Source organism: Anomaloglossus baeobatrachus, chromosome 5 (assembly GCF_048569485.1).
Source record: "Anomaloglossus baeobatrachus isolate aAnoBae1 chromosome 5, aAnoBae1.hap1, whole genome shotgun sequence".
NCBI lineage: Eukaryota > Metazoa > Chordata > Amphibia > Anura > Aromobatidae > Anomaloglossus > Anomaloglossus baeobatrachus.
In genome coordinates this window covers 512,869,240-512,892,029 of record NC_134357.1, presented here as the reverse complement: position 1 = coordinate 512,892,029, position 22,790 = coordinate 512,869,240, and the positions used below count along the sequence as shown (strand labels likewise).

The 22,790-nt window shown below is 45.5% G+C and overlaps 1 protein-coding gene and 1 pseudogene across 1 annotated transcript; both read right to left on the bottom strand.

The window, feature by feature from the left end:
- LOC142312025 (uncharacterized) overlaps window positions 1-22,790 on the bottom strand; it is a 164,905-nt pseudogene that overhangs the window by 100,629 nt on the left and 41,486 nt on the right.
- Window positions 5,064-13,945, bottom strand: LOC142310539 (uncharacterized). The gene is made up of 2 exons (XM_075348062.1): window positions 13,933-13,945; window positions 5,064-13,473 (listed from the first exon to the last, which is right to left on the bottom strand). The coding sequence occupies exons 1-2, from the start codon at window positions 13,943-13,945 to the stop codon at window positions 12,431-12,433; spliced, it is 1,056 nt and encodes a 351-aa protein (XP_075204177.1). The 3' UTR covers window positions 5,064-12,430.

Genomic DNA, 22,790 nt, shown 5'->3' with positions numbered 1-22,790 from the left:
GGTTTGCGCACGTCAGGAGGAATTCTCCTCTTTGCAGATCATCTCTAAATCATTAAGATTTTGAGTCTGTCGCTTGGCAACTCGGAGCTTCATCTCCCTTCATACGTTTTTTATGGGATTAAAGTTTTTTTATACTGGCTGGGCCACTTCATGACCTTAATGTGCTTCTTTTTGAGCCACTCCTTTGTTGCTTTGGCTGTATGTTTTTGGTCATTGTTGTACTGGAAGACCCAGCCACAACCCATTTTTAATGTCCTGGCAGAAAGAAGGACGTGGTCACTCAAGATTTTACGGTACATGGCTCCATCCATTGTCCCATTGATGCGGTGAAGAAGTCCTGTGCCCTTAGCAGAGAAAACAAAACATAATGTTTCCACATCCATGCTTGACAGTGGGAACGGTATTTTTTGGGTCATAGTCAGCATTTCTCTTCCTCCAAACACAGTGAGTTGAGTTAATGCCGAAGAGCTCAATTTTTGTCTTATCTGACACAGCACATTCTCCCAATCACTCTCGGAATCATCCAGATGTTCATTGGCAAACTTCAGATGGGCCTGCACATGTATTCTTGAGCAGTGGGACTTGACTGTGGGCACTGCAGGATTTTAATCCATTAGGGCGTAATGTGTTACCATTGGTTTTCTTGGTGACAGTGGTCTAAGCTGCCTTGAGATCATTAACAAGTTCCCCCTGTGTAGTTTTAGGCCGAACTTTCGCCTTTCTCCCAAGAGGTGAGATTTTGCATGGCACCCCAGTTCGATGTCAATTGATAGTCATTTTGTATTTCCTCAATTTTCTTACTATTGCACCAACAGTTGTCTCCTTCTCACCCAAAGTCTTACTTACGTTTGTGCAGCCCATTCCAGCCTTGTGCAGATCTATGATCTTGTCTCTGACATCCTTAGAAAGCTCTTTGGTCTTGTCCATGTGGTAGAGGTTAGAGTCCAGCATCGGTCTGGCGTGCCGGGGTAGCGGGGAAACACCCAGTAGGCCCTAACCTTGTCTTCAATCTAAGCTGTCTCTGGCAGCCTGCAGGGGCCCCCGCCGGGGGTATTAAAATGACCGTCGGGCCGCCGCAGGTGATGATACTGAATGTAGCAGTCAGATTATGACATACTCTGACTGCTACATACATGTCCTGATGATCTTTTTAATACACCCGGCGGGGGCTCTACAGGCTGCCGATACTACAGGGGGAGCTACAGCGGGGGTAGAAGGGGCGGTCCTGACCTGGAGCTTATGAGCTGCAGCGCGGCAGGGGCAGAACAGAAAGCTCCTGCCGAGAAGAAGAAAATGCAGCCAGGACCTGCGATGACTCATGCACATGTGACCATGCTTGTAGGAGGAGCCGGGCAGAAGAAGAAGTGCCCTGGGCCGCTAATGAGACTAAGGAAATATTGTGATCTTGCTTTTGTGAAAAATCTTGCTTTTCACCGGTAATGAGAGATGAGGGGTGCTGGAGGGGTGCAGGGTGTGTGGCATATGAGAGGCCAGACTGTGACACAGGGCTGTTAAGCCGAGTGTCAGAGTAATTATCCTGTACCCCCCATGTCAGCCTCATTATCCTGTACCCCCAGTGTCAGTGTCATTATCCTGTACCCCCAGTGTCAGTGTCATTATCCTGTACCCCCAATGTCAGCGTCATTATCCTGTACCCCCCAGTGTCAGTGTCATTATCCTGCACCCTCAGTGTCAGTGTCATTATCCTGCACCCCCAGTTTCATTATCCTGCAACCCCAGTGTCAGTGTCAAATTCCTGTACCCCCAGTATCACTGTCATTATCCTGCACCCCCAGTGTCAGTGTCATTATCCTGCACCCCCAGTGTCAGTGTCATTATCCTGCACCCCCAGTGTCAGTGTCATTATCCTGTACCCCCAGTGTCAGTGTTATTATCCTGTACCCCCAGTGTCATTATCCTGCACACCTAGTGTCAGTGTTATTATCCTGCGCCCCCAGTGTCAGTATCCTCTACCCCAAGTGTCAGTGTCATTATCCCGTACCCCAGTGTTAGTGTCATTATCCTGTACCCCAGTGTCAGTGTCATTATCCTGTACCCCCAGTGTGATTATCCTGTAACCCCAGTGTCTGTATCATTATCCTGTACCACCAGTGTCAGTGTCATTATCCTGTACCCCCAGTGTCATTATCCTGTACCCCCAGTGTCAATATCCTGCACCCCCAGTGTCAGTGTCATTATCCTGCACCCCCAGTGTCAGTGTCATTATCCTGTACCCCCAGTGTCAGTGTCACTATCCTGTACCCCCAGTGTCAGTGTCATTATCCTGTACCCCCAGTGTCAGTGTCATTATCATATACCCCAGTGTCAGTGTCATTATCCTGTACCCCAGTGTCAGTGTCATTATCTTGTACCCCCAGTGTCATTATCCTGTACCCCCAGTGTCAGTGTCATTATCTTGTACACCCAGTGTCATTATCCTGTACCCCAGTGTCAGTGTCATTATCTTGTACCCCCAGTGTCATTATCCTGTACCCCCAGTGTCAGTGTCATTATCTTGTACACCCAGTGTCATTATCCTGTACCCCAGGGTCAGTGTCATTATCCTGTACCACAGAGCCAGTGTCATTATCTTGTACCCCCAGTGTCATTATCCTGTACCCCAGTGTCAGTGTCATTATCTTGTACACCCAGTGTCATTATCCTGTACCCCAGGGTCAGTGTCATTATCCTGTACCACAGAGCCAGTGTCATTATCTTGTACCCCCAGTGTCATTATCCTGTACCCCAGTGTCAGTGTCATTATCTTGTACCCCCAGTGTCAGTGTCATTATACTGTACCAGAGTGCCAGTGTCTTAGGCTATATGTAATTACTCTTCAGGGGGCCTCTATATGTGATGATAGTACAGCAGGGGCCTCTATATAAATACATGTAAAAATAAAAAAATGCCTGATCTGCCCATAGAGCAGTATTGCTAGAATACACAGGACTAGTGAAGGGTTTATCCAACATGTAAGACTAGTTTGGAAACCATAGTGCGGCTTTTATAGCCCTCTGTCCCCACAGAATGACTGGTCACATCCAGTGCAGACACTGGGGGCCGATCATTACTGATAATTATGTAATGTGTGAAGGTGGAAAGAGAAGAGAATTCACCAGTCTCCAGATGGAAGAGTGTATGGAGGGTAATGCTTCACACCTCCACATATTGACTCTTTGGCCCTGTGGGCAGTGGAAAATGTCATTTCCTTAAGAAAATTCCATACTCGCGACAAAAAAAATGCACCAAAAACTGCATCTGGATTTGCCGCTATTTGTTGCATTTTTGGTGTGGATGTGCCACGGTTTTTCTGCGGGTTGGTCCCTGCAGTTTTTAACCATTATTTAATGGCAAAACGCAGGTACCTGCGGAAATTAAGTGACATGCTACTTCTTTATGCTGCAGAAATTCTGTAGCACAGCATTTGGATTTTTAAATAGATTTTGCTGGAGAAGGACTGCAGGAAGGTTATGAACAAATTCTGCAGCTTTTCTGCAGCAAAATCCACGGCAAAAAGTGCAGTGTGCGCACAGGGCCTAATAGGGGATTTCTTGATAGATGGCGGCATCAGTGGATTAACTTTAGTAATCTTTTCCATGTGAAGATGCTGGATAACATTTTGCTTCTCTTTGAATATTGTTTGGCTGATGGACTCGGTGGTTTTCCTAGGACAATGAACGTCCGTGTGTAAGAAAAACTGCGACTGACTGTAAATAATAGATTCCATTATTAACTACAATAAATAAGAGGCTACAAGAAATCCTGCGCTATCTGCAGGCACAGGACAGGGCTCTTCTGCGCTATCTGCAGGCACAGGACAGGGCTCTTCTGCGCTATCTGCAGGCACAGGACAGGGCTCTTCTGCGCTATCTGCAGGCACAGGACAGGGCTCTTCTGCGCTATCTGCAGGCACAGGACAGGGCTCTTCTGCGCTATCTGCAGGCACAGGACAGGGCTCTTCTGCGCTATCTGCAGGCACAGGACAGGGCTCTTCTGCGCTATCTGCAGGCACAGGACAGGGCTCTTCTGCGCTATCTGCAGGCACAGGACAGGTCTCTATGCGCACTGTAGAGTTTGCTAAAAAGCGCATGTTATACTGAGAGAAGCCGAAAATGTACAAGTAATAAAAACTTTATGGTAGTTATAGTGCGGGCCCCTAGAGGCAATTTCCCTGGTAGATCCCTAGCACCCCAGTCCGACCCTGTTAGAGTCTGACTGATTGAGTCTGTGGACAAGAGTCTTTTATACAGGTGACAATTTAAGACAGATGTCTTTAATGCAGGTAACGAATTGATTAAGAGCATCTAACTGGCCTGTAGGAGCCAGAACTCTTAATGGTTGGTAGGGGATCAAATACTTATTTATCTCTGCAAAATGCTAATAATTTTATATAATTTATACAATGTGATTTTCTGGATTTTATTTTTGATATTCCCTCACTGTTAAAATTAGCCTACCCTTAAAATTATGTCAGTGAGCAAACTTAAAAATCAACAAGGGATCAAATAATGTTTTCCTTCACTGTATATACATAGGGATATCATGGCCGCATGATATGAGTAGGACTGGTAAAATGTTCCCTTGTGAAGACATCTTAATGGCGTCACCCACAAGGACATCAGACTAATCTCATCCAAGAAAAAAATAGGAAGATATACCTCTTTTTCAGCTTTCATTGTCATACTGCCTCCACCATTATGACCTTTTAGAGGGGTGACATAAGGTCAGTGGAACACCATTAGCTTTATGTCTGGTTCTCTAGTATTTGTTGGACCAGGGATTATTACGTGCTATTCTTCAAATGTGACATTCAGTCTATACAGAGGTTTGCTTCTGTTCACCTTTTACTGTCATTCCAGTTTGTTATTTTCCCAACTACTGGGTGTGGAGATACGGGGGTCAGTGGGTGCTCTCGTCCGCTGGCCCGGCCGCCTTTAGAAAGACAACATGGCCCAGGGCTCATCCCAACTGAACGCCCGACCTCCTTAACCATGGGCGGAACATTACTCAGACAACACAGGGTGAGGGAATCACAATATTAAGACTTTATTGGATCCCCAAACAATTAACGGCACATAGCACATAACCAGCAAAACACACAAATGTCACAGGCAACAGTTTCTCACCCTTCCGCTGGCTCACCAGGGATTTAGAATGTCCGTGCCTCAGAGCTTCCAGGGCTACTTACTCCAATCCAGCAGCACCCCGCTTTCGGCGGGCACCCACCGAGAATTGAATAACGAAAGATTTAGGAAGCTGGCTGAGGTCTGCAAAGTCTGTAGCCAGGTGACCAAATTGGCCCAACCTGGGTTTCTTCCTTAAGTAGTCTCTGGTATGATGATGTGATAAAATCCTGGCAGCCAGAGTCAAAATCCCTAGACTGTGGTTATGGTCTCCAATCGGGATCGAAGTCCCTAGATTGAAGCCATGTAGCCAAGTGATCCTCTAGTCGGAGCCAAAGTCCCTAGACCGAGTTCACAAGGCATCCTGGTTCTGATCCCCTAGCCAGCTCCTAAGAGCTTAGACTGGATCATGCAACATCAACCCTGGTGACTCCAGAAGTCCCCTTTCATAGCCCATGCCTTCCCTTAGGATATACTGTGCCCTTATCGGATTGGTTGTACAAGGTTGCTTCTCTTATTGGATGAATTTCAAGCTGCATACAGTATATCCCAGTAATAATGGTCAATGGCATAGACGAGGGAGAGACAGCTATGTTAAATCGCATCCAGCAAACACATCGTAATACAATGGGTGTCTGGCCTTCAGTGGCCAAAACAATTACATGAGTCAACAAGAGTCTTGTAAAAACAATGAGGGACTTATCCCCCGTTTATAAACAAACTATCTTCATGTCTGGCTGAATTTTAAGAAATTTAACCCCTGCTAGGCACTGAGTGTCCATGTCGTCACACTGGGACTCGCTACATTAAACGGTGCTGACTTCTAGGCTTATGCATATAGCAGTCTGTCTAAGTGATAAGGTCCCTCAGTTTAGAAATACTGTCCCTCTCTATTTGCAAGAGGCAGCGATACCTGGCACATGGAAAAACAGGAGGCATCACACAATCATTCCAATTGATCCAATATTTAAGGTTTCATTTGCCTAAAAATTACTTCCAATCAAGAAATAACGTCTGGAACACCATTCTGAGTCTGAATTGGATACAAAAACCTAAAAAAACCTATACTATATGGAGAGAAGGACACTAGCTAGGGACCCCAACGTAGAGAAATACTTTGGCGTAGTGTTGGGGCTCTGTTGCATTGATCAATTCAATAGCTAAATTTCTCTTTATTCATATGTTCATGGCAGTAATGCAGATTCCATTTTTCATATTTTCATTCTTACATATAGCTATTGGATTGTTCATGTCAGTATTCACACAGCAGTTTCTGCTTTTCATATATTCCCCTGACATAGTCACTGGTGTGCATACCTTCTCTCCATATAGTGTTGATTTTTTAGGTTTTTGCACCCAATTCAGACTCAGAATGGTGTTCCAGAAGTTATTTCTTGATTGATTTGTAGTCTTTTGTTTGTGAACCCGGCCCCACCCACACCTATTGTCAGTCCACATTATACGCATATATAGCCTGGGTCTCAGCTTCCCATACACGGTAAGTTTTTTAACTGCATGAGAGGACACACACTAGCTAGGGACCCCAACGTAGAGAAATACTTTGGCGTAGTGTTGGGGCTTTCCCCAGCCCTCTGTACGCGAGTGAACAGCTTGACCCTTAAGTGTCCAGCAGTGGCTAAATGATCAAAAGAGCCTTCCAATATCTCTATGATATCATCCACCGTCTTACGCTTCTGTTCTGGCTTCAATAACACTGCCTTCCTGGCATCCCCCTCCAGAGCATTAAGTGCCACCTCTACCTGTACATCAGCAGCAATTCTGTATAGGGCAAGAGCGCTTTTCAGCCTCTCTGTCCAATCTGGCAGCAGCATATTGTAACCGTCAAACTTCATAAGATGGTTCAACAAAGCGCTAGGAGGAGCTCTAAGAGAAAACACACCATCGTCCCTGTCCATGGCTAACACTGTATCCTGCCAACTATGCCAAAAATGTAAGAAGGTCCCCTTTTTATTTTTTTCCAAAACTTCTGGGCGACGGTGGGGATATGATTCCGCTATGATACAGTGATGCCACTGACAGGACAGATGAGTTTTTCCGAAAACGATGGTAAAACAATAACAAGGTTTATTGTCACAAAACTCACCCCTGTTTGTATGGGAAGGAAAAGAAACTAGTAAATAAACAGCAAAAAAAAAAAAAATCAAACAACTCATACAAGAGAATTATGTTTCTAATTTTCTTACCAGGAGAACAGCCACACACTCTTGGTCCCTAAAATTAGATGTCTTCCCTGGGGCCAATAATGTCACCCCCTCCCCTAAATATGTCTGGATCTACACAGGATTAGTTCAAAAGGGTAAGCCGTAATATGTGTCTTTTCTGCTGGTTCACAATCTTAACACTATCCCCGATCAATAACTCCCCGGGATCCCAATATGACCAAACTCAGCTGTACAGCTAAGCAGAATTTAACCCAAGTTAACCAACAAGAATAACAAAATAAGTGACCATATTCAATTCTCATTTGCAAGAAATACAAATATTAACAATTTCATTTGATTAACATGCTCTGCGGTAAAATCCAATAAGAGCAGGAGGGTGCCTTGGGGAACCTCACCACGGACTGTGGCCTTTCTGAACTTCGCACCGTGGTATCAACAGTCGTTGAGAAGATGAATACAATTCATGCCTCACTGACACTGTCCCATAGAGACCAGTTATTTAGGTTGGTCTAAATACCTAGCTAACCCTAGCTAAACTCGTTGGACCGGTCAAGGAGTATTTAAGATAGAACGAAGAACATGAGGTACCTCCTCTTTGTTTTGGATATAGAGTGCTTTATCCTTCCACAGGCAACGTGTCACACTTCACAAACCGGCCGGCTCTTTTCAATGATGATCTGTTGTTGGTTTTCTTTTTCACGCTCTCCACCGAACGGAAATTGAGGATTATTGTCCCAGACGTCACCAGTCACAGGAGCACACACAAAACACTGCTCGTCTCAGCTTCATCTCCGTGGCAACCAAGCGACTTCTCTTCACAACAAAACTTTATTCATCCTCAACTTGACTGACAGAGCAATTATAAATCAAATCGCAAAACAGTTCGGGTATTATTTACATCACAGTACTCACAAAATTATTCAAGTATTATTTTGTTAACACTTAATAAAATGTAGAACAACAGTGAGTGTTGCTGACATCTAGTAGTCAGATTCCATCGTTACAGGTGTGCCTTTTGCTCATAGTTAACACCAACTCGCAAATCTCTATACACTGTCCTACATGGTCAGAAGGAGATATAATGCTGCCAATGCTTTTGACTTTCCTGGAAACAAAATTAACCCCTGGATCAAGGACCTTTTTGACAGTCTCATCTGTGTACAAAACTGGCAAGTATTTTTTTAATAATATCGACAATTTGAGCATAGTTCACACTATACTCTGTAGAAAAGGTGAACTGAGCCGCTGGTGACTGAGCTGGAAAACAAATCTGGGTGTCTTTGTATTCAAGGAGATCCTGTATCCATCGGCACCCCACTTTGGCTTGTGCTCTTGTGATGGTATCCGTGGAATAACCTCTGTTGTTAAATCTGTGAATACAGTTGCATTCCTGATGGTAATCCTCAGAAGTAGAACAGCATACAGACCCACTATTCTCTATTGGCCCAGTAAACATCGCAAAGGGACCAAATACTCTCCAAGTAATCCATCATGTTATTTGACATAGCTGATACTCCATTCTCCTTACTTCTTGGATCCAAGAATGCAGATCGTTGAGTGGGGGTGAATAACCTCCAGCTACGTGCAATTAAAACACCTGGCCGCTGTGGTTATGTGTAACAGTAACCGTTTCACTTTCCTACCCAACTGAACGGGTGGAATATTTAATAGATAGAACTTAGGATCCAGGGGTATTTGAAGATCAGTTACTTTATAAATAAGGGATGTACTAACCTCCAAAAACAATGGATATTGGGACATACCCAGAATAGATGTGATACCAGTACATGAGTAGCTTGTACTGATTTTCCTTGTAGACATAGCACGTGGATGATTTTGAGGCACTATCCCAGATCCGTCTCCACACACACATAAGGGAATGGTCTCACCCATGAAATCCTCCCATTTACCCATGCGTGATTTCGCTGTTCATCTGGATAGGGAGTAACTAGAATACTATGTATATCTGAGATAAGGCCCTTAGTAGAAACCCCAGCTCTGCATAATCTTTCAAAAGTGTAGGGGTAGAGACTTCTAAGATAGAAAAAAGGGAGTGCATCAGGTGTCTAACTTGTAGGTACCGATATTGGAAGTTGTCTGGGAGATTAAATCTAGTGGATATGGTGGCGAAGGGGAGAAGAACTTTGGAGTGCGAGTCCACTATGTTAGCATAGCAAAAAAGCTTTTTGTCAAACCTCACTTTGGTTACGGTACCCTGCATACCATCCACCATCCTGGGTTTAAAAAGAAATGAAGTCAGAGGAGAGCGTTCAGAGCTAAGTGGAAACTTTTTAACACAGCAGTCCCAGATGCTCTTGGTGAAAGGTATGGGGCCTAGAGGATGTGGGTCAGGCTTGCTAGATGAGGTGCCCCAGAGGTAAGAGTTGGAATGTATTGGTGCTCACCATAACTTCTCTATTTCCATCCATCTAGAGAAGGCACATGGACCATGCAGGGATGTGACGCAGATGAGTTGCCCAGTAGTATTTAGTTATATCAGGGACCCCCAGTCCTTCCCTCAGTCTGCTGTCAAGAAAAGTCGTTTTCTTAATTCTATGCCTCTTATGGGCCCGCTCGGATCCGTCGGCAATGTCCGTTCGTGGCTCGAGGGTCTCCAGACCCGGGGGCTCGGGGCCACACTCTAAAGTGAAAGGGGATATTTACAGGGGGCGATACTTTGTGATACCACCCGTGGCGTGCGGTAATTGGGAGTACCCAGGGTGATGGATTGGAGCAGCAAGGTGTTATTACCCTCCACGGGTAGGGGTAGGCCCCGGGGCTCTGGAAGGTTATACTGGGTGCCGTGACGAGGAGATCACTCATGTACTCCCTCAGCCAATAAGCAGACGCTAACAACCTGGTAAACAAAGTCTCTAGGTGCCGCTGCCCCTCTCGGGAACTCGTCCGGGTCCCGTCCCCTACAGTACTGCCTGGTGTTTTGTGACCTGCCTCCTGGGACAAAGTTGAGATTTACTGAAGTGGTCCGGTAGTTTGGAACTTGCCGGGCCCTACTCCCCACTGTGGCTAAGTGTGGGAGCCTGCTCTCAGGGCTCACGCTTGGATCTTGTGGGCTGAGTATGTGGAAGACCCTATCCCCCTCGTTGTGCTAGTGCCCCAATTCTGGAGCTAGTGGGAACAGTCCATAAAGGCGCTGCTCTCCGCAGGTTAATTGCCGGGTTGCATGAAGCTTCTCCCCGACCTAGGGTCCATGTACCCCGCCATGCCTTCGGTCCCGGACAGGAGATGGGACCAGGCTGCTGACCGTCCTCTTGACAGGTACTAGGCACCTCGCTGCAATCCCCTGCGACCAGTGGTCCAACTCCTCTAGGCCCAGACACCACCTGCAACCTAGACAACTAGCCACCGCGCCCTCCTTCCTCCACTTCACTCCACTTCTCTTCACTGACACTCTCCTGACCCTCCCTTCCTGACCTCTAGGTGGGCGACCCAAATCGCTGTCCGTGGCGCACAACATCGCTAACACCCGTCACATGGACTTACCTAGCCTGTGACGTCGCTGTTGCCGGCGAACCGCCTCCTTTCTAAGGGGGCGGTTCGTGCGGCGTCACAGCGACGTCACATGGCAGCCGTCCAATAGCAGAGGAGGGGCAAAGATGAGCAGCTGGAACATGCCGCCCACCTCCTTCCTTACGCATTGCCGGTGGATGGAGGTAAGGAGATGTTCGTCGCTCCTGCGGTGTCACACATAGTGATGTGTGATGCCGCAGGAACAAGGAACAACATCGCTACTTACATGACAACAATTTTTGGTTATTTAACGACCTCTCCAAAACAAACGATTTTTGTCTTTTTTGCGATCGCTTTAGGTCGCTCCAGCCTGTCACGTCGCTAACGACGTCTGATGTGCGTCACAACCACCGTGACCCCGACGATATATGGTTGCGATGTCGCAGCGTGTAAAGCACCCTTTCGTGCATATCCAATGGATCTGCCCAGGCTGTTTTATTTTTCGCCTGACTGCCTTTATAAGTTAATTGCCTTTGGGCTTTTGGTGGCATAGGAACTCCCACAGCATGAGCTCCTTTAATAATAGGCTTGTCCAAAGAGGTCACAGACGGCTGCACCCTTCGCATTCTGTATGACCAACCCGGTCCTCTACTCCTCCCCAGCCCAGCCAGATTGTCTCCTGAGCAGTGCAGTGTACCATGCCCTCTTCCAGTAAAGCTTATTTGTGCAAGTCTATCAAACAAGTAGCTGTCCACTTGTTTTCTCTTTTTGGGAAGTAAGGCGAGCTTCCCCCTTATGCAGACATTATGCAAGGACGTGAACCATTTTCATGGCTCTCTTTTGTGCTCCACTCTCAGCAGATGAACCTATTCTGTGGAACTTTTAAGGCTCCCTATAGAGGCAGGGGGTCTCTGGATTTTCTAGACAAGTTTGCAGAATGTTTACTAGGTGTCAGTGTAGACCTATTTTTCAGCCGAGCACTTGGAGAAAAAAAAGCTTTATCCAGCAGGTGGCAGGGCATAGCTCTGTAAGGACTTTCCTGCTGTTTTGAAGCAACTGCAGCCCAATTTCCCACCCTCTTTTTCCTTCAGCCGACAGAGCCTGCAAAATGGCGTCGCCCACGTGGAGCCCGGGTGTCCCAAGGGGGATGGAATCACAGCTGCTGTATCTCTGGAGTACAACTACTCTGTCTTCTGGAAATGTCTCCTCCTCAGGGACACTGTCTCTCCTGTGTCTGGACTGGGATAGCATTGGAGGTGAGACTCAGGGCTGCACTTTGTCTATGTGGAGATACTATGGTGTTTCAGGGAGGGGGCCAAGGGTCTCCCTCTCTAGGGGAGAAGGCCTTACTTCCACTGTGTCTCGGTGCATGCTAGGACCTGTCCCACAGGTATAGCTCCAATCTCCGTGTGCTGCTTGGAGTCCTCCAGGAACTGTGCTCCCAGCCCAGGTCTGTCTCCAGAACTTGGAGTGATGGCTGGGGATCCTGACTTGCACCTTGCTGGCTATTTAGGGGTGCTGAATCCTACAGGTACCTTCTGGGGTAGCAGGGGACCCAAATTAGGGTGTCTTGCAGCAGATTGTAAAGTCTAAAAAAGGTAGTTTTGTGTTCTAGAAGAGGGAGCCCAAGTGAAGTGCTTCTTTCCTGCTACGTGCCTAGGCCACACACCCCCCTTTGTGAATTTTTTCATGTGTAACAAGTGCAGATTTAGTGGAATAACATTTTCCACATTCTGAACATGAAAATGGCTTTTCCCCTTTATGCATTCTCAGATGTTGAGCAACATATGATTTCGTAGAAAAACATTTCCCACATTCTGAACAAGAAAATGGCTTTTCCCCTGTGTGACTTCTCTGATGAACAACAAAATCAGCTTTTGCACTAAAACATTTCCCACATTCTGAACATGAAAATAGCTTCTCCCCTGTGTGAATTCTCTGATGTAAAACAAGTTGATATTTCCTAGAAAAACATTTCCCACATTCTGAACAAGAAAATGGCTTTTCCCCTGTGTGAATTCTCTGATGTCGAAGAACGTCTGTTTTAGTAGAAAACCATGTCCCACATTCTGTACAAGAAAATGGCTTTTCCCCTGTGTGACTTCTCTGATGTTTAAGAACATGTGATTTAGTAGTAAAACATTTCCCACATTCTGAACACGAAAATGGCTTCTCCCCTGTGTGAATTCTCTGATGATTAACAAGATGAATTTTTGTAGAACAACATTTCCCACACTCTGAACAAGAAAATGGCTTTTCCCCTGTGTGAGTTCTCTGATGTCGAACAACATGTGCTTTCCTAGAAAAACATTTCCCACATTCTGAACATGAAAATGGCTTCTCCCCTGTGTGAGATCTCTGATGATTAGCAATATGAGTTTTTGCACTAAAACATTTCCCACATTCTGAACATGAAAATGGCTTCTCCCCTGTGTGAATTCTCTGATGTATAATAAGATATGATTTGTTACTAAAACATTTACCACATTCTAAACATAAAAATGGTTGTTTCTCGCTTATGGAAACTATTTTATGTTCAACAGGCCTTCTGTGACTTTCGTTTTGCATATTGGTCTTTGAGGAAGCAGAAGAAAGGACCGTGGATTCAGATGTATTAGGTGTAACGACATGTTCTTCACATGTATCTGTTGCAAAATCTGAGAAAATCAGATGTCCTTCTGAGCTCCTAGTACAGTCATCTGCCAAAAATAAAACTAATTTAATTATTTTTTAAAAACACGCCATTGGAATTGTATTAATTTATTATTATATACTTTATAACATTTCCTTAAACTGTAATACAATTCAGTTATTAAAGGTAACCCATCACCAAGTTTTGGCCTTCTAAACTAAAACTACCACTTGTGCTGCATTCTATAAAAGGTGCACGTTACCCCCTGACCACCCCTGTTGTAGACACCACAAATACCTTTATAAAATCTCCCGCCATGAATGGAAAGGTCTGGTTTGATGGGTAGTCCTACTCTGCGCCTCCTGTCCCTACTTTCACCATTCTATTGTGCTGATTAACATGGATGACGCCTCTTGCGCTATCCATGTAGGTGTACAAAATCTCGTGCCTGCGCAGACATATTCCCTGCTCACGCAGGCACAGTTCATTCTACCCTGAGACAAAAACATAAGTGTGATAACCTCACCCACTTCATCCATAGCGCCGGGGAAAATCTTGCGCCTGCGCCGAGAACTTGCCACTTCTCTACTGTAGCCTCCTTCTCTGAAGGTTTATAATTCACTCTGCCCTTCACTAATTGTTTCAAATTACCTGAGAAAACTCAGAAAGGAGCCTGTAATTAGTTGTATTTTGTGATTTTAGCTATTTACATATCCTATCTGGTAGGTACAAGTATGTACCACAGTCCACTGGAGGAGCATATTGATTATGTACACATAAGCAATCATTTTGGAGAAAGTGTAAGGTTCTATATTATTGTTTAATTTAACAAAGCAGTGGATATAAGAAAATGAGAACAAGTCCTTTATATTCTTTTATATGTCAGGCAAGCAAATAGAAACATTGCCCTTAAATGCATATGTGGGTGCACTTCTCAAACTTTTTGCAGTATTGTCCTCTGCCTGTCATGATTTCCAGTCCTCAGTTCTTTTGTACATTACTTAGCCTTAGTGGTTTTTAAAAGTTTGTCAACCTTTCAAAATGTTCTATTTTCTGCATAAATGTGACCTAAAACTACATAAAGACTTACAGGCTAAAAGTAGATAATAATAATGTTTATTTATATAGTGCCAACATATTCCGCAGCGCTTTACAATCAGGTGTGGGCTTGTCTAGACAAAAACAAAACAAAATAGTACATACCGTAATTCAATAGCTAAAGTAGGAATGAAGGCCCTGCTTATTTTTAAATCAGGAAATTAACTACCATAATGTCACATTCCTAAGTGTCAAGGTCAGGTCTTTGACTTGACCATTCCTACACCTTAAACCAGGGGTCTCAAACTCGTCAGAGTAAGTGGGCCACACATAAAAAAAACTTAAGGCAGAGGGCCGCATTCCTTTCAAATTTAGTACAATACAATATAATTGTTAATCATTTATTTCAATTATTATAACAATGCTACATTAGTATGCGCTGAGAATCAAAAATACCGTGAAGCAAAACGTCATTTTTTTACATTATTTATTTGTCAAAGAGAGTGGGCATCTGTGATTGGCATCAGCATCAAAATGTATAATTAGATTCCAGGTTATTCCAACAGCCAAGCACAGACACTCATTCTTTGTCACAGCATCCGTGATTGGCTGTTGGGTCTGTCACACATAGTAGTGTAAAAAGAAATACATTAAAAAAATGACATAGCGTGCCGCAGTATTTTTGATTCTTAGCGCAGATAAAGCGGACAGCTACGGGCTGCCACCCCCAGCTGCCTGGCTTTACCTTAGCTGGCAATCAAAATACAGGGCAGCCCAATTGTTTTTTAATTAAATAATGAAAAAAAAATGCGTGGGCTCCCGCCATATTTTGATCACCAGCCAGGTAAAACCAGACAGCTGAGGGCTGGGATTCTCAGCGTGGTAAGGCCCAAGCATTTTGGGCCCCCATGCTGAAAATCGCAGCTCACAATCGCCCCTGGAAATGGCGCATTCATCACAGCGCCATTTCCAGGTGCTTTACCTGGCTCTTCCAACGTCCCTGGTGGCAGTGGCACGCTGGGTAATAATGGGGTTAATACCAGCTTTGTATTCTCAGCTGGTAGTAAACCCGAAATTCATGGCGTTCATGTCAAATTAGATGTGACCACCATGAATTTCTAGTAAACAGTAAAAACACAACACAGAGAAAAATATTTTTATTAGACATTAAACAAAAAATACATTTAGGGACTCCATCTTTTTTAGAAGAAAAAAAAAAAAAGCTTCCCTCTTACATAGTCCAAAGTCAATGTCAGCTCAGCTTCGTCGCTCTGAACAGATAAGCGTCTGTCCAGACCAACAAGGCGGATGAGACCGAAAGTAACATTTTCCGGTCTTCCAGTCACCATCATCATCAAAATCATTTTTATCATCATCATACACACACAGCCACCATCATCATCATACACACACACCCATCATCATACACACACACACACACACACACACACACAGCCATCATCATACACACACACACACACAGCCATCATCATCATCATCCACACACACACACAGCCATCATCATCCACACACACACACACAGCCATCATCATCATCCACGCACACACACAGCCATCATCCACACACACACACACACAGCCATCATCATCATCATACACACACACACACACAGCCATCATCATACACACACACAGCCATTAATCATCCACACACACAGCCATCATCATCATCCACACACACACAGCCATCATCATCCACACACAGCTATCATCATCCACACACAGCCATCATCATCATACACACACACACACACATACAGCCATCATCATCCATACACACACATACAGCCATCATCATCCACACACAGACACATACAGCCATCATCATCCACACACACACATACAGCCATCATCATCATCCATGCACACACACAGCCATCATCATCCACACACACACACACACAGCCATCATCATCCACACCCACACACACACACACACACATCATCGGACACACACAGAGCCATCATCATCATCCACACACACACAGCCATCATCATCCACACTCACACAGCCATCATCATCCACACACACACACACACACACAGCCATCATCATATACACACACACACACACAGCCATCATCATCATACACACACAGCCATCATCATACACACATACACACACAGCCATCATCATCCACACACACACACACACAGCCATCATCATCCACACACACACACACACACAGCCATCATCATCATACACACACACAGCCATCATCATCATCATACACACACACACAGCCATCATCATACACACACAGCCATCATCATACACACACACACAGCCATCATCATACACACACAGCCATCATCATCATCCACACACACAGCCATCATCATCATCCACACACAGCCATCATCATCATCCACACACACACACACACACACACACACACAGCCATCATCATCCACACACACACACACACAGCCATCATCATCCACGCACACACACACACACACACACACAGCCATCATCATACACACACACAGCCATCATCATACACACACACAGCCATTAATCATCCACACACACACACAGCCATCATCCACACACACACACAGCCATCATCATCATCATACACACACACAGCCATCATCATACACACAAACACATACACAGCCATCATCATACACACACACAGCCATCATCATCATCCACACACACAGCCATCATCATCCACACACAGTTATCATCCACACACAGCCATCATCATCCACACACAGACACATACAGCCATCATCATCATCCATGCGCACACACACAGCCATCATCATCCACACACACACACACACACACAGACATCATCATCCACACACACACACAGCCATCATCATATACACACACACACTCACACACACACACAGCCATCATCATCATACACACACACAGCCATCATCATACACACATACACACACAGCCATCATCATCCACACACACACACACAGCCATCATCATACACACACACACACAGCCATCATCATCCCCACACACACACACACACACACACAGCCATCATCATACACACACACACAGCCATCATCATCATCCACACACAGCCGCCATCATCATCCACACACACACACACACACATATATACAGCCATCATCATCCACACACACACACACACACACACACACACACATACAGCCATCATCATCCACACACACACACAGAAACTGAAGAAGGAGACGGTCTTTGTCTCTGAAACGCGTAGGAATGCTGTAAATAAAAGAGAAATTTTCACATCATTTCCACTTCAGTGGTTTTTAAGCGCGGCATATACCCGTGGTTTCCTCTCTATATATAATTAACACACACACACACACATACAGCCATCATCATCATCCATGCACACACACAGCCATCATCATCCACACACACACACAAACACACACACACACACAGCCATCATCATCATCCACGCACAGACACACACACAGCCATCATCATCCACACACACACACACACACACACACACACACACACACACAGCCATCATCATCACACACACACACACACACACACAGCCATCATCATCCACACACACAGACACACACAGCCATCATCATCCACACACACAGCCATCATACACACACACACACAGCCATCATATACACACACACACACACACACACCATCATCATCAGACACACACACAGCCGCCATCATCATCATCCACACACACACAAACACACACACAGCCATCATCATCATACACACACACACAGCCATCATCATACACACACACACACATACACAGCCATCATAATACACACACACACACACACACACACACACAGCCATCATCATCATACACACACACAGCCATCATCATCATCATCATCATCACACACACAGCCATCATCATCCACACACAGCCATCATCATCCACACACAGCCATCATCATCATCCACACACACACACATACAGCCATCATCATCCACACACACACATACAGCCATCATCATCATCATCATCATCATCCACGCACACACACACACAGCCATCATCATCCACACACACACATACAGCCATCATCATCATCATACACACACACACACACAGCCATCATCATCATCATACACACACAGCCATCATCATACACACACATACACAGCCATCATCATACACACACACAGCCATCATCATCATCCACACACACAGCCATCATCATCCACACACACACACACACACATACAGCCATCATCATCCACGCACACACACACACACACAGCCATCATCCACACACACACACACACACAGCCATCATCCACACACACACAGCCATCATCCACACACACACAGCCATCATCATCATCATACACACACACACACACACACACACACACACAGCCATCATACACACACACACATACACAGCCATCATCATACACACACAGCCATTAATCATCCACAGACACAGCCATCATCATCATACACACACACACAGCCATCATCATCCACACACAGCCATCATCATCCACACACAGCCATCATCATCCACACACAGCCATCATCATCATCCACACACACACACACACGCACACACATACAGCCATCATCATCCACACACACACATACAGCCATCATCATCATCATCCATGCACACACAGCCATCATCATCCACACCCACACCCACACACACATCATCGGACACATACAGCCATCATCATCATCATCCATGCACACACACAGCCATCATCATCCACACACACACACACACAGCCATCATCATCCACACCCACATCTTCGGACACACACAGAGCCATCATCATCATCCACACACACACAGCCATCATCATCCACACTCACACAGCCATCATCATCCACACACACACACACACACACACACAGCCATCATCATCATACATACACAGACACACACACAGCCGTCATCATACACACACACACACACAGCCATCATCATATACACACACACACACACAGCCATCATCATACACACATACACACACACAGCCATCATCATCCACACACACACACACACAGCTATCATCATCATACACACACACACACACACACAGCCATCATCATACACACACACCCATCATCATACACACACACCCATCATCATACACACACACACACACACACACACAGCCATCATCATCCACACACACAGCCATCATCATCCACACACAGCCATCATCATCATCATACACACACACACATACAGCCATCATCATCCACACACACACACACACACACAGCCATCATCCACACACACACACACACACAGCCATCATTATCATCATCCACGCACACACACACAGCCATCATCATACACACACACACACACACACACACACAGCCATCATCCACACACACACACACACACAGCCATCATCATCATCATACACACACACACACACACACACAGCCATCATCATACACACACACACACACATACACAGCCATCATCATACACACACACAGCCATTAATCATCCACACACACAGCCATCATCATCATCATCCACACACACACAGCCATCATCATCCACACACAGCCATCATCATCCACACACAGCCATCATCATCATACACACACACACACACACATACAGCCATCATCATCCATACACACACACACACACATACAGCCATAATCATCCACACACAGACACATACAGCCATCATCATCATCCATGCACACACACAGCCATCATCATACACACACACACACACACAGCCATCATCATCCACACACACACACACATCATCGGACACACACACACATCATCGGACACACACAGAGCCATCATCATCATCCACACACACACAGCCATCATCATCCACACACACACACACACACACACACAGCCATCATCATATACACACACACAGCCATCATCATCATACACACATACACACACACAGCCATCATCATCATCATACACACACAGCCATCATCATACACACACACACATACACAGCCATCATCATCCACACACACACACACACACACAGCCATCATCCACACACACACACACACACACACACACACATACAGCCATCATTATCCACATACACACACACACACACAGCCATCATCATCCACGCACACACACACACAGTCATCATCCACACACACACACACACACACACAGTCATCATCCACACACACACACAGCCATCATCATCATCATACACACACACACACACAGCCATCATCATCATACACACACAGCCATCATCATACACACACACAGCCATCATCATACACACACACAGCCATCATCATCATCATCCACACACACAGCCATCATCATCCACACACACACACACACACACACACACAGCCATCATCATCCACACACACACACACACACAGCCATCATCATCATCATCCACGCACACACACACAGCCATCATCCACACACACACACACAGCCATCATCCACACACACACAGCCATCATCATCATCATACACACACACACACACACACAGCCATCATCATACACACACACATACACAGCCATCATCATACACACACACAGCCATTAATCATCCACACACACAGCCATCATCATCATCCACACACACACACAGCCATCATCATCCACACACAGCCATCATCATCATCCACACACACACACACACACACACACACACACATACAGCCATCATCATCCACACACACACATACAGCCATCATCATCCACACACACATACAGCCATCATCATCATCATCCATGCACACACAGCCATCATCATCCACACACACACACACACACACAGCCATCATCATCCACACCCATACACACACACACACATCATCGGACACACACAGAGCCATTATCATCCACACACACACATCAGCCATCATCATCATCATCATCCATGCACACACACAGCCATCATCATCCACACACACACACACAGCCATCATCATCCACACCCACACACACATCATCGGACACACACAGAGCCATCATCATCATCCACACACACACAGCCATCATCATCCACACTCACACAGCCATCATCATCCACACACACACACACACACACAGCCATCATCATCATACATACACACACACACACACACAGCCATCATCATACACACACACACACACACACACACAGCCATCATCATACACACACACACACACACACAGCCATCATCATATACACACACACACACACAGCCATCATCATACACACATATACACACACAGCCATCATCATCCACACACACACACACACAGCCATCATCATACACACACACCCATCATCATACACACACACCCATCATCATACACACACACACACACACACACAGCCATCATCATCCACACACACAGCCATCATCATTCACACTCAGCCATCATCATCATCATACACACACACACACACACACACACACAGCCATCATCATCATCATCAACGCACACACACACACACACACACAGCCATAATCATCCACACACACACACACACAGCCATCATCCACACACACACACACAGCCATCATCATACACACACACACATACACAGTCATCGTCATACACACACACAGCCATTAATCATCCACACACACAGCCATCATCATCATCCACACACACAGCCATCATCATCCACACACAGCTATCATCATCCACACACAGCCATCATCATCCACACACAGCCATCATCATCATACACACACACACATACAGCCATCATCATCCATACACACACACACACATACAGCCATCATCATCCACACACAGACACATACAGCCATCATCATCATCCATGCACACACACAGCCATCATCATCCACACACACACACAGCCATCATCATCCACACACACATCATCGGACACACACACAGAGCCATCATCATCATCCACACACACACAGCCATCATCATCCACACTCACACAGCCATCATCATCCACACACACACACACAGCCATCATCATATACACACACACACAGCCATCATCATCATACACACACACACAGCCATCATCATACACACATACACACAGCCATCATCATCCACACACACACACACACACACACACAGCCATCATCATACACACACACACAGCCATCATCATACACACACACACACACACAGCCATCATCATATACACACACAGCCATCATCATACACACACAGCCATCATCATCATCCACACACAGCCGCCATCATCATCCACACACACACATATACAGCCATCATCATCCACACACACACACACACACAGCCATCATCATCATCCATGCACACACACAGCCATCATCCACACACACACACACACAGCCATCATCATCATCCACGCACAGACACACACACACACAGCCATC